Below are 17,360 nucleotides of genomic sequence, written 5' to 3' on the forward strand. Positions count from 1 at the left end.
TTCATATAGTCCAGGTAAGGCCTTAAGGTACTGTGTAGCAAGGCTGACCTTGAACTCTGGCTCTACTGCCTCCACCTCCCAAATGCTGGAATTTCAGTAATATACCACCATGCCTGGCTCATGTCTTGTATTTTTGGCTTGAGATTATGTTTTCAAATTCACCTGTGTTGACATGTAGGCTCTAATATGTAATTTTCATCAGAACACTGTATTCCATTTACTATAGCATGAATCCATGTTTGGTGGCCACTCCAGTTTCTTCTAGTTTCTGACCACTATGAGAAATTCCCCATAAAAACACCTCCTGGGCCTCTCTTCCCAGTGATGGCCGACTAGGCCATCTTTTGATACATATGCAACTAGAGACACGAGCTCCGGGGGGTACTGGTTAGTTCATATTGTTGTTCCACCTATAGGGTTGCAGACCCCTTCAGCTCCTTGGGTGCTTTCTCTAGCTCCTCCATTGGGGGCCCTGTGTTCTGACCTATAGATGACTGTGAGCATCAACTTCTAGGTCTTGCAAACTTTATATGCCCCAGTACAGGGGAACGCCAGGGCCAAGAAGTGGGAGTGGGTGGGTAGGGGAGCAGGGCGTGGGGGGAGGGTATAGGGAACTTTCCGGATAGCATTTGAAATGTAAATAAAGAAAATATCTAATAAAAAATTATTGGCTTTGCTTGACTTAAAAAAAAACAAAAACAAAAACAAAAAAAAAAACCCCGCCTCCTGGATGATAAGCACACACAGCCTTTATATTTTAAGTATGCCTTGGGCAGCACAATAGCTGGGCAGCTGCCATCCCTCCATGCTGTTATTGGACAAAAAGGGGGATTGTTGATGTTTTGTCTTTTACTGTCTATTGTAATGATAAGTGCAGGTCCTCCAAACCTAGAGTCTACATGTAGGTCCTGGGACCCGCCTCCAAGTTAATTCTGATTGGTAAATAAAGATGCCATCAGTCAATAGTTGAGGAGAAGAGACATAGGTGGCGTTGAGGTTTTTATGGCCTTAAGGAGAACACCATGAAGAGAAAAATAGAAGTCACTATAGAATAAAAGAAGAGTGTAGAGGAGAGGAGAGAGGAGAGCTGCTATGGGTTAGCTGAGCCATAAAACCATGACCATGTGGGCTGGCCAATCAGAGCTAAGAGCAGCCCAGATAAAACATAGTAAGTAATAACTTGGGTTATAGATAGGAAGATAGATTCTAACCTCACGGAGAGTAGGCAATTGCCCAACTATTGTGCTGCCTAAGACATGTTTAAAAATATAAATACAATGTGCGTCTTTCATCCAAAAACATAAATGGTGTAGCCCCACACTGGGATTTTTAACATTTTTATTATAAACTACAAGTAAAGTTAAAATCAAAACATCTGATGGGCACCTTGAAAACTACTGAGTACTAGTTTAAAATTTTCAGCATATAGATATCGATGGATTACTGTCTCAAGCACAATACAACACTAGTTTTATGTTTCCTTTTAGTTTATTATTATTATTATTATTATTTTAAGATTTACTTATTTATTTTATGTATGTGAGTACAAAGTCACTGTCTTCAGACACACCAGAAGAGGGCATCAGATCCCATTACGGATGGTTGTGAGCCACCATGTGGTTGCTGGGAATTGAACTCAGGACCTCTGGAAGAGCAGTCAGTGCTCTTAACCTCTGAGCCATCTCTCCAGCCCCCTACTTTTATTATAAAAAATAAATAAAAATAAAAAAATGTTATTTATAATGAAATAATTTCAAAACCACCTAATTTCCAAACAATAGTGAATAATTACATCTATTTGGATACAATATTGACAAATAGTCAATACAATAACTTTCAGTAACTTATTGGATGATGTAGAAAAAGCCTTCTTAGTAAAGGTACACTATTAGGCTAGAAAGTATGATGCAAGCCAGGTGTGGTGATCATTCCCCTTAATCTCATCACTTGAGAGACTGAGGCAAGAGAAAGGTTGTAAGTTTGAAGTCAGCCCGGGTTACAGGGAAGATCCTGTCTCAAACAGTCTAAACAGAAGGATGGAGAAATGTCCAGTGGTTGAGCGCACTTGCTGTTCTTGCTGAGGACGTGGGTTTGGTTCCTACCGCCCACACTGGAGGCTCACCAGTGCTTGTAACTAACTCTAGCTCCAGTAATGACATCCTCTTCTGGCCTCTGAGTGTACCTGAATGCATGTGGTGTACATACAACCAAGCAGGCATACACATAAGCAAAACAAAAACCAAACCAAACCCTGAAAAGAACAACAAAGGCTGCACACAGGTCTTGCACTGTGCTAAAACGAGGTTGCACTAAAGATACTGAAAGTAAATATAGCTGTGGGGCTAATGCTGACTGTCCTCATAGGTGGGGTTGTCAGTACTTGTGTTTTCCTTCTTTGAAATAGTGAACCTGTCAGTATTCTGTCTACTTTTTGTTCTTCAAAAGTGACAACTCGTCAAACGAGTACTTTTCTCGACTTTCTGTAGTTACCTCATTTAAGGTATCTGGCTTTTAAAGGCCAGAGAAATAACCTTAAATGACTTCCTTGAGGGTAGAAAAGCTAATAATGATGAATATAAGTTTTGTTATAAAGTCCATCCACAATCATTACTGTGTAACGATTGGTCTTCCAGCAACAGCAATTTGCAACACAGTACCTCACAAAGACACCGTGGCTCAGAGACAAATGGTATTTTAATGCAGTCCCTGGAAGTGAGTGTGTGAGTGTGAGGGTCCTAACCGAAACAGCAAGAGTTAGTGGGACGGTTTGGGGACAGTTGGTCACACTGGGTCCTTTGCTGCTTCTTTCCCAATTATTCTTCATTATATTCTTTTTCTGTCCACCTTCCTTCTTTTCTATTTTTTTTTAACTTTATTTTTTCTTTTTAATTTCCAGAGGGTTAAAAAGAGCTCAGTTCCTCCTGTAAGCTGACATTCCTTCCAGAGCTGGGGACACGCGTGAAATGCATAGAGGTCCCAGAAAAATACGTATGAGTGCAGAGAATACTGCCTGTCCTGTTAGCAGAACACCACTCTGATCTAAGCTGCCACATATTCCTAAGACGATGGTTGATTTTGTCACTTGCCTAATTCCCTTGGGTTCTATACACTTCCATAAAAGAGATCAGAATTAGTGGTGGTGTTGTAAAACAATGTTTTGGCTGAGTTGGGGCCATGAGAAAAATGAGTACGATTCAGGCCAGAAAAACAGTAGACTGTAAAAAGTATTATTTTCTGCTGGGCATGGTAGTGTACACTTTTAATTTAAGCACTTGGGGGCGGGGAGAGGCAGGAGGATCTCTGAGTTCAGGTCCATCCTGGTCTATAGAGCAAGTTCCAGGCAAGTCAGGGATGCACAGAGAAACCCTGTCCTGGAAAAATAAATAAATAAAAAGACAAACAAACAACCCCAAAAGACATTAAGTGGTTATATGACAAAAAATGGTTGATGAAGTCAGTTAACAAACCCTTTAAATTTATTTTTCCTAATTTAAATTTTGAAGATGAGTTTTTCTCTGTAGCCCAGGCTACCCTCAGTCTCACACTGGTCCTCCTGCCTCAGCTTTCACATTGCTAGGAATATAGTAATGAGTTACACATGGCTTAACAAAACATTTCTGACTCCTCCTTTGCCCGGAGACTGGCAACGATAGAGCACACTTAACTGGACCAGTCCTTAGTCTAGTTTGCAAATTCCTGTGTTCTTTCTTGACAAATATTTATTCTTTGTATCTAAACGGGAGGACGGTTTTGCTAACATAAGGGACAGGAATTTGGCAGAGCAGAGCCTTGTTGCTGAAGAGTGTGAAAGCAGGGGGCTGTTTGTTATCCTTTCCTCCGACTTTAGGTCACAGACCATCTGAGGCCTTTTCAAAGTGCACAGAGTCTGGTTTCTAGGTTTCAGTACCTGACAGCAATTCTCTGGCTGGACAATCAAGTGAGGGCAGGAAGCCCACCAGCTGGCTCCCCGCTACTGATGATGCGGGGTCCCCAGCATGCCCTGGAGAATGTGGCTTATCTTTACTGTGTGCACATCAGCCTGCTTCATCTCTAGAGCACTTACGTCATTTCCTTTGGCAAGTGAGCCAGGAGCCGTGATTCTCGAAGCATGCCAATTGTAGATCGCCAGTGGTGATTCTCCAGTACAGACATATTCTAGAAAGAAAGAAAACACAAGCTATAAAGGGGACAAGAGCTCGATAACGATCTTTCACGGCTGAGCACACCTTGAGGACCGCCAATATTTTCTTTCCAGACAAAGGCCCAGTAAAGAAAACCAAAGTGAAAACCCCCTGGCCTCGTCCTCAGGCTGCAGTGACGTTTGGGGGTGCAGGGTCCCTTGGAGTCTAGGTTGACTAATTCTGTTGACTGTCCCTGCTTTCTACAGCTCCCTCAGGCGACCCTACATGTAGGAGAGCAGAGTGAAGCAGTTGAAACTGGTCAAAATAGGTGTCAGCGCTCTACAGTTCTGACTTCTTCCGAGACTGTTTGAGCAAGCCAAGCAGAGGCAGTTGTCACGGTCTGATCTGCTGTGCTGACCATACCTGGTAAGATTTCCTATACTCCCATGGCTCCTGACAGCACATCAGACTTCTGAGTCCCATTGTTTTGGTTATTGGGTAGGTGGACACACACACGCACACACACACACACACACACACACCGGAGTTCAGATATCTTCGGAGGTCATAGAGGACATCAGATCTTCTGTAGCTGGACTGCTGGTAGTTATAAGCCGTTGGACTCTACTGTGTCCTCTGCAAGAGTGGCATGAACTCTTACCGGCTGAACCATCTCTGCAGCCACCAGGAATGAATTTTTATGTGCACTAAGGTTTAAGAACCACTGCTAAGGGGATAGCTTTGTCTACCGTCCTGCCGTCCTGATGAGAATCTTGGCATCTAGCCTTTGAAGTCTGTGAAATGAAATCTACAATCGCTCCCTTGTCCAGTTATTTTGATAAATCTCACTTTGGGGGAACATCTATTAAGTTTAGCTTCTCCCCTGGACTTACTGTTAGTGTAAGTTTTTCTTTTTCTTTATGTTTTTAGTTTTCCTAAAATAGAGTCACAGAATTTACAGGCTGTCTTTGAAGTCAACATCTAGCCCAGGCTAGCCTTTAACTATCAATCTTCCTGCTTTGACCTGCTGAGTTCTGGGATTATAGGTGTATACCACCAAGCCCGGCCTCTGTACTATTTTAAGAGTAATTTTAACTTCATAAAAATATAAAAAATAACATTATTTAAAGGTGAAAGAAAACTGTTCAGTTGCATTTACATGAGGTACCTTATGTAGTGACAGTCGTAGGGACAGAAAGAGGGATGGTGGTTGGTGGGGTGGGAGGGACAGGAGGATGGGAGCTTTTGCCTAATGGATATAGAACTTTATAAGATGTTCTAAAGATACAGGGTCATGATGGCTGCATATCATTATAGCTGCACTTGATTAATGACTGATGTGGAAGGGGGCACACTTACTTGGGGGCAGTGCCAGCCCTGGACATGTGGTCCTAGGTAAGCTAAGAAAGACTACTAAGCAAGTCAGGGGAGCAAGCTATAGCTGCTCTCAACGCCACTGAATCCCATCCTGCAGTTGTTGAGATGGTATATCTTACCACAGTTGAAAAAATAGGAAGGGACAGAAGCAAGGATAACCATTGCCCTTGCTTGCTTCTTCTTACTGTGGCAAAGACCATGACAAAAAGTGACTGGGGGGCGGGGGGGGGGGAGGGTTTATCTTATCTCATAACTTACAGTCCTTCACCGAGGGAAGTCAGAGGGAGGACCCGGAGGCAGGAACCGAAGGGAGGCCAGAGAACACTGCTGATTAGTTTAGTTTGCTCCCCGTGGCTTGCTTACTGGCTTCGGCTTCCTCAACTCACTCTGGAGTAAGCACTACCCCCAAGTGAGCTGGGCTCTTACATATCAATCATTAATCAACAAATGCCCTAAATACTCGCCTACTGGCCAATCCTTTGGAGGCATTTTCTTAATTGAGATTTCTTTTTCCAGATAACTAGCTAAGAAAAAAAAAACCTAACCAGATCAAAACAAATCATACAGTCTCCAACTTGTTTTTAGCAAATGGAAAGAGGCCCTGTGAGTCACACACACACACACACACACACACACACACACACACACACACAGAGTTACATACACTAACACACACAAACACACTCTCACACATACTAACACACACTCACAACATGTTCACACACCCATGGACACACACATTAACATACACACACTCACATATACTCACATACACTAATGCACACTAACACACACTCACAACACACACACCCACAGACACACACACACACACACACACACACACACACACACACACACACAAGTTCAGGGAAAATACACCTATTCTTGCTCTTACATCTCTCTATGACTCTGCTGTGATGAGCTTTGTGAGACTCTTCTTTAAGCCCATCCTTGGCGAGACTCTGCATTGCAATCATCTCTTTCTTGCCAAGCAGTTGTTATTTTTATTTACCACTTGACCATGTTTGAACCAGTGATGAAATTTTATTACTTTCACCCTCTGGTCGATTATTTCCTTTTGGGCATGAGCTAAACTAACAAAAGAGAATGTTTGTTAGAAGTAACATGCTAGACTAATTTGTTCGGATTGTAAAGATTTATGAGCATAGAGAGCGCTAGGTTAGCGTGATGTAACAGACGCTCAATCCTGCAGTGACATTTAATTCAGTTGCTCATGAGTTCACTTGCCAGACTAAGTCAAGCAGATATAGACACGAGCTCCCTCACATGAGTTCTTCAGGGGGCCAAAAATTGTAACAAGACCTAATGACAAATGACACTACATCTCTGTTGAATGGAATAGGAGCATCAGGAGGCTGGCCCGAGGCGGTGTTTTGTGTGCCAGCCTGACTTAACATCTTCATTAAGGATCTTCTGCAGATGGACTGTGAGGAAACTTGGGGAATTTGCTGGTGAAGTGTATTTGGATAGGAGCACCACGGGAATGAGCAGAGACTGAGCAGGCTGGGAAGCCAGCACCAGTGAAAGACGGTGTCTGAGTGCAGACTCATGTGGGAAGGGGCTTATACAGACAACAGATTGGTCAGGATGGTGTAGGGACTGGGGCCACTCGTCTGCCTTCAAGAGAGTAAGGAATGGAGAACAGTGAAGAGAAGGGGTACACCAAGCAGCATCTTTGGGTCAAGCACTGTATTTAACTTTATTCACCCTCATGTAGCCCTTGGATGATCTTACATCAGGTATCAGGTAACCTGTGAGGCTAGCACCCCATTTGTGACTGGTTAAGGAACATCTTCAACTCGGGCCAGTATTGAAACCTGGGAGTTTGCACAGCCTTCCTGTTGCCTCCTGAGAATCTTCTCTGTGCTGCTGTATCTGAGCACCCAGAAGCCAGAGCCTCGTGCGCTCACAAACACCTATAATTAGATTTAATTTTGCCCTCGCTTTTCAGAATCGATAACTAAAAATGTAAGTCATCCAGTTATGCTCTGCTTATTTGTAAACATTAGCATTTTAATACCATATTTCTGCATATTAAATGTATTCAGAGAATCAAAATATCATTTATTTTTAATGCCCATTCATTTCTCCTTGAAAAAAAAGGCACATGAATAATGTATTATTGAAGTTAGAAATCTTAAATCAAAGTTTACCACTGTTACTGCTGTTCTTGCCTATCTTTTGGTTATGGGACTTGATCCTAAGACCTCACCCATGCCAAGCTAGGCATATGCTCTACTTCTGAGCTAAACCACCAGCCCAGATCTTTCATTTTCAGTCGGTTCCTCATAGAGTTTTATTATTTAGTTACTGATTTTTTTGATTTTTCACTTCTTTTTTTAAAAATATTTTTATTAGGTATTTTCCTCATTTACATTTCCAATGCTATCCCAAAAGTCTCCCATACCCTCCCCCCCCCCCCACCCCGACTCCCCTACCCACCCACTCTCACTTTTTGGCCCTGGCGTTCCCCTGTACTGGGGCATATAAAGTTTGCATGTCCAATGGGCCTCTCTTTCCAGTGATGCCCGACTAGGCCATCTTTTGATACATATGCAGCTAGAGTCAAGAGCTCCGGGGTACTGGTTAGTTCATAATGTTGTTCCACCTATAGGGTTGCAGATCCCTTTAGCTCCTTGGGTACTGTGATGGTTTGTACATTCTTGGACCAGCAAGTGGCACCATCTGGAGCTGTGGCCTTGTTGGAATAGGTGTGACCTGGTTGGAATAGGTGTGTCACTATGTGGGCTTAAGATCCTCACCCTAGTTGCCTGGAAGTCAGTCTTCCACTAGCAGCCTTTGTATGAAGATGTAGAATTCTCAACTCTGCCTGTGCCATGCCTGCCTGGATACTGCCATGCTCCCACCTTGATGATAATGGACTAAATCTCTGAACCTGTAAACCAGTCCCAATTAAATGTTGTTTTTATAAGACTTGCCTTGGTCATGGTGCCTGTTCACAGCAGTAAAAGTCTAAGACAAGTACTTTCTCTAGCTCCTCCATTGGGGGCCCTGTGATCCATCCAATAGCTGACTGTGAGCATCCACTTATGTGTTTGCTAGGCCCTGGCATAGTTTATGTGTGTGTGGTATGTGCCTGTGTGTGTATGTGTGCCTGTGCATGTGTATCTGTGGAACTTACCAAGCTGGATGGAGAGATTTCAGAGCTCTGAGTCAGAGAGTCTCCATGAGATGAGAACAGGCCAGCCATGCCCACCAGTGCCTGGCCAGTGCCAGATAGCATGAATTGCATCTTTTTGTAATATTTCCTGCAACAGGTGGCAAACCAACATGCTGGGCAAGAATCCACTAGAAATGTAAGATTATTAGCCTGAGAGTTAGAGTTTTATTTACTAAGTGAGAGAAAGGCAGTGCTGGGACGAGTCACGTGGACTCAAGCATGAGAAACTTGAAACAAAGAAAGAGAGCTCTGAGGTCCCCAGCTGTGGAAAGAGACAAGATGGCTGCCCTGAGTCAGAGAACCAGAGAATGGAAGCTGCCTACATCTTGGGGAAGATATTGATTTAACTGTGAATTTATAAAATTGGGATTATTTGCTTTTAGGATAGATTTATTTACAAATTTTGTCTGAATCATGTGGGGAATTTTGCCCGCAGTTTGGAACTATAATAGAGAAAATTAGTCACTGACTCCAAGTAGAGAGGGCAGTGGTAATTACCTGCTATGATCAGGTATTAATTATAAATGTCTGTGGCTCCAGGCAGAGAGTTGAACAGATAGGTGGTATAACAGGATGGCTGCTCTAGGCAGAGAGCTTAACAAGTAAAGATTGCCTGCTTCCTACAGGCAGATATTAGTCAAAGTTTGAATTAATTGCTTTAAAGATGGTATAAAGATATATTGCTCTAATAAGTCTTACAGGATACTCAAATTCAGTCTAGCGTGGGCTCCATGGAAATTTTGGATTTAAGTTCCAGTTTGACAACCTGCCTGCTTATAATAGATATATTATATATTCAGGTATAGATAGAAGTGTGAATCAATTGTTTTAAAGATGGTATAATAAAGTCTATAGGAGACTCAGATTCTCCAATATGGGCTTCACGGGAATTTTAGGTTCATATCCTGATATGACAAATTAGAAAGGCCTAAATAGGCTTATACAGTATTTGTTTAGTTTACTTCATTTGTTTTAATTTGTTTTTATTATAAAAATGGGTGTGATTTTGAGTATTGTGGTTGTTTTATTGTTCCTCTGGGACAGAGGGCAAGCTACAGGTTTTCCTGGTTGCTGGCTGAAGGATATACTGATTTGGGAAAAAGGTTTTGTCTTTGTGTTTTTAGAAAAGGTGATTAGGCTCTGTACATCTTCCAGAGCTATATGGATCAGCTTTGATAGAGGGCAACTCCTAGAGGACTAGATTCAAGAGAATCAAACAAAAAAAGTCATCTTGATGATACTAAAATTTTGTTTTGAGATTTGTATATTACAGAATATCCAGCCTTGGTGAGTCTCATCATCAGACATGCTGAACTGATCTGCTTGAACTCCTGATGTCTTGGGCTTTCAGCCGGATTCAGTCAGGACACAGACATCAGAGACTAAAACAATCATTGGTGTTGCCTTCTTAAGGCCAACCAACTCCCCCATTTTACCTACCCTCCCTCCCCTTCAAGGATATTTCAATGCTTTATTCAGCTTGAAGAAGTTATGAAGAGTAGTCAACCCAGTTCCTTGGGCTTTGGGGCTGGAGGAGGTTATTCTAATTCTGGGGAATTTAGAAATGGCCATAATTGGAACAGGGGGGAAATAGACTTGGTTAGACTTGATTGTGTAGCCATAACCTCATTTGGTAGAAATCTTTACAATAGTTTCTAAGTTGAAGACATAATTTCTCATTTTGATACAGAATTCATTTTGATATACAATCAAGGTTTTCATTGGTATACATTTCTTCTACTGATATAAAAAATTTAAAAGTCCAAGGCTTGAACACAGTCCTTTTATAAATGCCATTACAAACTGATCTGAGATTTTAACCCTGTGAGTTAAGGGCCAGATAGCAAATGCATTGCTCTGAGTTTATTGTTAGTGTGTTTCCGGATAATCAGAAATAGCTGAGAGTAGTTAATGGACAACAGTCCAGATTACTTTACATAGATAGTTGGTTTTCAAACATGTCAGAAATCCACAAAATGTGACATTTAATGTTATTTATTCTTTTGTTGTTGAGATATATCTGCTCCTAGCAGCTTCCCAAGCATCTCTATCTCCAAGCAAGGTTGTACATCATGGCTAGGTAGCCACTGGGCAGAAATTGCCTATTCATCTACAAAGTACTGTCCACAAAAAGGACATACTATGTGGAATAGTCAACTGATAATCTCTGCCAAGTCAGGGTAATCAGTCCTTCGAAATTCTGCATTACAAAGGTCTGTCAGATGATCCTGGGCCTGATGGCTGAAGAGTGATGCAGCAACTTCCTGACATACTGGGGCTGTATAGGCAAATTGCTGTCTGTACAACTTGTCTCAGTTCTGGAAGATGTGTTAGGCTCCTATATTTTCAGATAATGTTGGTCATTCTCAGATTTCTGATGGGGTTGAAGGACTAGTTATATTCTCATAGCCAACCCAGGCTATTTAGCTTGAGAGAACATATTTGAGAAGATAGTTTTCAGATAGTATACAAGCCAAACAAGGACATAACAGATAATGGATTTACAAGCCTTTTTAAAGTTAGGATAGATAACAGTGTTCTAGTTAATTGGCAAAAAATATGGACTGGGTATTAGGTGTGTCTTATACCTTATAATTACAAAATGGTAAAAGTTGTGCTCAATTTATATTTGAGAGAAAAGTTTTTTTTTTTTAATTTGGACGGAAAGGGTAAAATGTAGCAGAATTTCCCCCCAATTAATTTAAATATTAATACAAGAAGAAGCCTGTGATTGACAGGGAGAAGGAAGGCAGAACGAAGAGACAGAAACAGGGTCAGGAAGAGTAGAGAAGGGAGAGGAGGAAGTAAGATGGAGTAAGAGAAAGATGATCCAGATTCCGTGTGGCTTTAAATAACCACAGGTAGCTACAAATATCATAAAAGGATAGAATGACTGGGATAACTTGTCTAATGTAGGTGGGCAGCTTGTATCATTATCAACTGGCTCTAAAATTATTGTGTGGGTGTCTTTTGGATTGAGAATTTATTGATATATAAAACTAACTGTTAATTATAAGCTTTAAGAGTTTTGATTTATTGGTTGAAGGGGATTTGTGACAGCTAGCTGCAGGGGGTGAATGGCTGGGAAGGTACAAGAGGCTCTGAGGCAGGTGAACCAGAGCTGGGAAGACTGCTGCCTGGGGCTAACCCTGGAGGCAGCGGGTCCCAGACCTCCGGGGCAGAGAGTAGCTGGGTATAACATGGGATTTTTAAAAAATATTTCCAGCAACATATGTATATGTAGCTGTGTATGTAAGTGTGTGCTTCCTTATATATGTGGGTGTGCCTGTGCATGTATGTGTGTGCCTGTGTCACCTGTGCTTGTACCTGTGTGGAGGCCAGAGAAGCACACTGGATATTCTTTATTGCTGTCTGTCTTATTCCAAGAAGGTTGTCCCTTTGAACCTGGAGCTAGGCTGGTGGCGAGCAAGCCCCAGACAGCCTCCTTCCTATGCCCAGTGCTAGGGTTATATTCGTGTATTGCCATACCCGGCTTTTCACTCAGTGCTAGGAATTCAAACTCTCACGTCCTTATGCTCACTTAGCAAGTGCACTTACCCACTAGGCCATTTCCTCAAGTCCCAGAATTTTGGTTTAATGGCATATATTTATATCTGTGAAATCTTCTATTATAACATTACCATAATTCTCTGCAACAAAAATAGGGCTATAACCTGGAATTCTAATTTAAAAGATTTTCCTAATTTGGGCCTATAAGCATTAAATAGTTTTTGAGATTGAGTTTATAGTGAAATTGTTATTAGTAACTAACTGGCCTTTAAAAGCACAGGAGTATTGCAAATTTGGAAAAAATTATGCTAAGCAATCAAAGTTATTGGTGTTCATTTTAGGAGACCCATGTGGGTGGGATTCTGGAGCCTCAAGCAAAGGAGACAATTTGATATTTCGAAAGGTTCAACCTCAGAATATGTAAGAGGCATGCCTGTCTTCCGTAAGATGGAGAAGGGTGATCGTGTGAACTGGCTGAGGGAGCAGAACTTTGACTTGATAGGCTCGATGGCCAACCCCAGGCAGGCTAGTGGAAAGGTCTGAGCATCGGCTCTGTATACTGTTCAAGCCTAAGCATTGCTTATAAGTCTTCCTGCATTCCCAAAAGCACACATGCATGTTTGGAGATTTCTGCTAGCCGTGACTACCATGGAGGACAAGGGACATGTCTTACTCATCTCTGCACCTTAGCATAGGCCACAGTGCCACATAAAGAAGTAAATGCTTGTTGAATTGGTCAGTATGAGCAATACCTGCACCCCAATGGTTAAAGGTTTAAAGAATTATTAAAAGAAAAGGCAACAGGATTTGAATTTTAGGCCAATCTCTGGCAGAAGCCAGACTTGGAATGTTCTGTTGTGAAATCCTCAGACTTTTGTTCAGGGCAAAGATATTTTTAAATTATTATAGCAATTGGCTCTTCTTCATTACATGTTTGCAGATAACCGGATAAGTGACTCCAGGAGTAAAAAATGAGGTAGCATATGTTAATTGCAGAGCACATGTAAGACCATTATAAAGAATTTTAAAATCATTCCAACCCATCCTGCATAGATTACTCAGTTTACACGACAAACATCAGGAAAACCAATGGAATATTCACTAACACTAGCCACGTGCTGGACACTAACAGAGTGAATCCGTGCCAGAGATTGCTGGCCATCTGAGATGTGGGCATCTCACCAGGCAATGGCAGTTTTGATGTTACACATGGGAATAAGGAAAGAGAACACAGCTTGTGCAGGAGACACAGGGAGGATGGATCTTTAGAGGCAGGAGATTTCAAGGAGGAAAAGATGTGCCAGATGAGATCAGAGGTTGAGTGAGCCAGAGTGGACCCAGAGATTATATTCCTTACACTTGAGCAGAATACACCACATGATAACGCTTTTGATTACAAATGGGCAAGAGGCATAGTGTGTGGAGACCTGAAGCAAGACATACCTTATATCGCTCGTCTCTGATTGTATATTTTGTTTCAGAAATGGTCACATTTTAAGAGATCACATGCTTTGCTTAGTTATTTTCTATTTTGCCTGGGAGAATGTAGACATTTTTATTTGCTTTGGTCATCTTCTGCATTCGGGTACCTGGCATATATTCACAAATATTCATTGAATGAATGGAGGAATGAGAGATATGTCAGAGAAATGAAAAGTATTTCTGATTTGTGATTTACTGAGGCTGGAAAGGGATATGGTGGGAAAAAGGGCTTGGTAGAAGGAAGGGGATATAGTGGGAAGAAACCTGTACACAAGGTCTGGCTATTTACACAATCTTGGAGATCATCTTTAACAGGAGTCTGCGTGGTCGGAGTTGGGTTTGAGGAAACTCCTCGTGGCTGCACAGTAGGGAAAGTATTGTGACCACGCAAAACCCAGTAATGTGGTTACACAGAGGCAGGGAGATGTCTGTGTCCTGAAACAGGGAAATCAAGGGTCACATCAGACCCTTTCTAGGAACACAGAGATGACAATGGCTTGCCCTGCTACTGGAGCAGCCCTGCTGTGATGGGCGGATCTGACCTTCACAGCGGCTCATCCCATAGTCCCAGAAAAGTAAACTGAGAGGAAGAAGTCAAAGTTCAGAAATGACCAGTGGGCTGTGAACATATGATAGGACGATCCCACCCTCATGTCCCTGATACCCTAGCCAGTTTGGGAAAATACATCAGGCAGTGATCTGTCTGCCCTAGAGAAGGGTCAGTTCATCAATTTCACGTCATCCCAGTGACAATATGTATTCATATCTCAGACTCCACACATTTGCAGTTTTAGAATAGTCTTTAAATTTTTTTTTTACCTATTATCTAGTGTATGTGTGTGTGTGCACGTGCACGCGTGCTGTGTGTGCGTGTGTGCGAGGTAGCCTTCTGTGCATGTGCATCTAGAGCTTACTGACTGACCTTAGGTCCACGAGAGTGGCAGAGTCTCAGGGTTCCTCGGCTTCCCCCGTGCTGGGGTTAACCAGCTCATGTGGGTGCTGGGGATTCAAGTGTTGCCTCTCATACTTGCCTGGCAACCAAGCAAACCATCTCCTGAGCCCAAGAGTAATCTTTCCCTTAATGCTGAAGGCATAAACTTCCACCTTTGTGGCCCGAAGAACTATTAGAATTTTAATCTGGAAAACCAAAACCCTTACCACATTGAAGGCAAAACAACCTCCCCTCTCTTTTTCTTTTCTGAATTACCAATTACAGTATGTCGCAGAGACAAAAACAATCTCTTTGATTGCTGACATTTAATAAACCACCAACACAGGTTTTCAAATTAAATCAAGAGGCTGCCTGTCAAAGAGTATGTGAAACAGCTGAATTGTTGCCATGTAAGGTAGCTTGCCTGCCTGCCTGCCTGCCTGCCTGCCCGCCTGCCCGCCCTCCCCCCACCTCCCTCCTTCCCTCCCTCCCTCCTTCCTTCCCTCCCTCCCTCCCTCCCTCCCTCCCTCCCTCCCTCCCTCCCTCCCTCCCTTCCTTCCTTCCTTCCTTCCTTCCTTTTTCTTTTTTTCTTGTTGTGGTAATGGGGCTTAAACCTAGGGCCTTGTGCAGCCAGGCAATCTCTCTACAACTGAGCTATAGCCCCAGTTTTCCTTTTCCTTAATATTTTGACACAGGGTCTCTCTAAATTGCCCAGGCCAGCCTTGAACCTTCAATCCTGCTGCTGCCATCTCCTTGGGTAGCTGGGATTGCAGGCTGTGCCACTGTGGCTGGCTGTTCCCATTCTACTTACTGGATGCTTTTTCTGATGGGAATACTTAGAGTGATGTTGATAAACTGAGAGTCTGGTATCCAAAGAGGTCAGATGTGTCCCCTCTTTTAAATCTCGAGGTTGCGGGAAGAAAAACAACATCGTGGATCCTGTCTGTGTTTTCATTCTTAATTGCTCACAAAATGACTCTGGAAATAACAGTTTCTGCCTGGCTCTCGCCTAACAAACCGAATGGTCTCCTTGGAGACACCCCTAAGGCCTCGTCTGGGTGTCTCGGAGGAAGAGGTGCATCTTGAGTTCAAGATAAGATCTTGGTCGTTGACAAACCTCTCGCCCTGCTTTAGAGCTGCTTGACTCTTCTTTCCTTCCTTCATATATATAATCTGCTCAACCCAATCTTCCTCACGGAGTTTAATATTCTACCCAGAATACCTTTTATCCTGCAGAAGTTATAAGACTATGAATAATCTTTCTTTCTAACTACATATTTGAGGAGCAGCCATAGAGACATTGCTCCTGGACTGTCAGCCTGGTGTGTGTGCGTGTGTGTGTGTGTGATTTAGTCATTTAAAATAAAAGGGAAGCCAGGCAATGGAGGTGCATGCCTTTAATCCCAGAACCCAGGCAGGAAAGGATCTCTGAGTTTGAGGCCAGCCTGGCCTAAGTCTCTACAAAATGAGTTCCAGGGCAGCTAGGGCTGCACAGAGAAACAGTGCCTCCAAAAATCAAACCAAACTAACGAACTAACACACTACCCATCTGGAGTTTAAATTGTTAACCCACACCCCCAATTGCCTGAAGCAAATGGCTAGATAAACCACCTACACTTCTGCTAAATATCATAGAATGGGATAATTGTAAAGTTTTATGGGAGATTTAATCATTAAATTATCTATGTAGCGATCTTTATGTAGTTAATACGTAGATAGAACCTATCAAGAAGAAGTGCATTTTAATGAAACTGGAGTCGACTCTCTTTGTAATTGTGGTAACCACTCTTAAATCTGTTTTTTTGAGACAGGGTTTCTCTGTGTAGCCCTGGCTGTCCTGGAACTCACTCTGTAGACCAGGCTGGCCTCGAACTCAGAAATTCACCTGCCTCTCCATTCTTAAATCTGATGCATACACTTTGCAGGTCACCAAGCCTCTCTGTGACTCTGTGTGTATGATGATGAATAACGTTGGCACGTAGGACCATAGACAGTGACTGCGGGGGCGTTCCTCTCACATGCTTCCGTCCCTCGCCTTCCTCTCACGTGTTTCCGGTCCTTCTTGATCTACCTTCCTTGACATCTGACTGCTTTCACTCCGAGTGAGGCGCTGGGCAGGAGTGCCTGCACATTGCCCCTGATTGGCAAGTCAGTTTGAGAACCTGGTCTAGACTGCAGACGATGAGATGGGCGGGTGCCCTCTGCTGACCCCACCTCCACTTCAGCTGCCCTGGCTCTCACCTTATCTCAGGTCAAAGGCATGCGCTGCCCGCCGAGTGGGGCGTTATGCCATGGTCTGCATCAGAACTGAAGGAGGAGGCCATCAGAGGGAGGAGCAGAGGCAGTCTTACACGTTATTTACAGTCAGTCTGGACGACAGTGAAGTCAGGCACAGGGTGTTCACACAGCTGCATAAATTATGGCTTCTCTCCTATGTGGTACTCTTGTTGATTAAATGTGTAAGCAAGTGTATAGTTTTTTGTGCTTATTTGTATTTGTAACTTGTACAATGTTTTTGAGCCCTCTTCTAAATTGTCCCATTCCAGTCTCCTTTTTCCTGTCAGGGATCATACCACACAGTCTAGATCGTTGTGTCTTCAGGAGAGAGCAGTATCTCACTTTACTGCACCAAGAAAAATCTTTAAAAAAACTACACCTATATATGTTCTTTAGTTAATTCTTCAAACCCCTTTCAAATTAGAATTACATTTGTTAGGATAACTCTCATTTTGAGCAC

At 42.7% G+C, this 17,360-nt stretch overlaps 1 protein-coding gene across 2 annotated transcripts in view; it reads right to left on the bottom strand.

Moving 5' to 3' along the window:
• Pde7b (phosphodiesterase 7B) overlaps nucleotides 1–17,360 on the bottom strand; it is a 328,027-nt gene that overhangs the window by 17,617 nt on the left and 293,050 nt on the right. For both annotated transcript variants that reach the window (NM_013875.6, NM_001347366.1), the window contains one exon: nucleotides 4,064–4,155. In NM_013875.6, the coding sequence (NP_038903.3) occupies nucleotides 4,064–4,155 (92 nt within the window). The remainder of the gene's footprint in view (nucleotides 1–4,063; nucleotides 4,156–17,360) is intronic.

This window comes from Mus musculus, chromosome 10 (assembly GCF_000001635.26).
Source record: "Mus musculus strain C57BL/6J chromosome 10, GRCm38.p6 C57BL/6J".
Classification (NCBI taxonomy): Eukaryota; Metazoa; Chordata; class Mammalia; order Rodentia; family Muridae; genus Mus; species Mus musculus.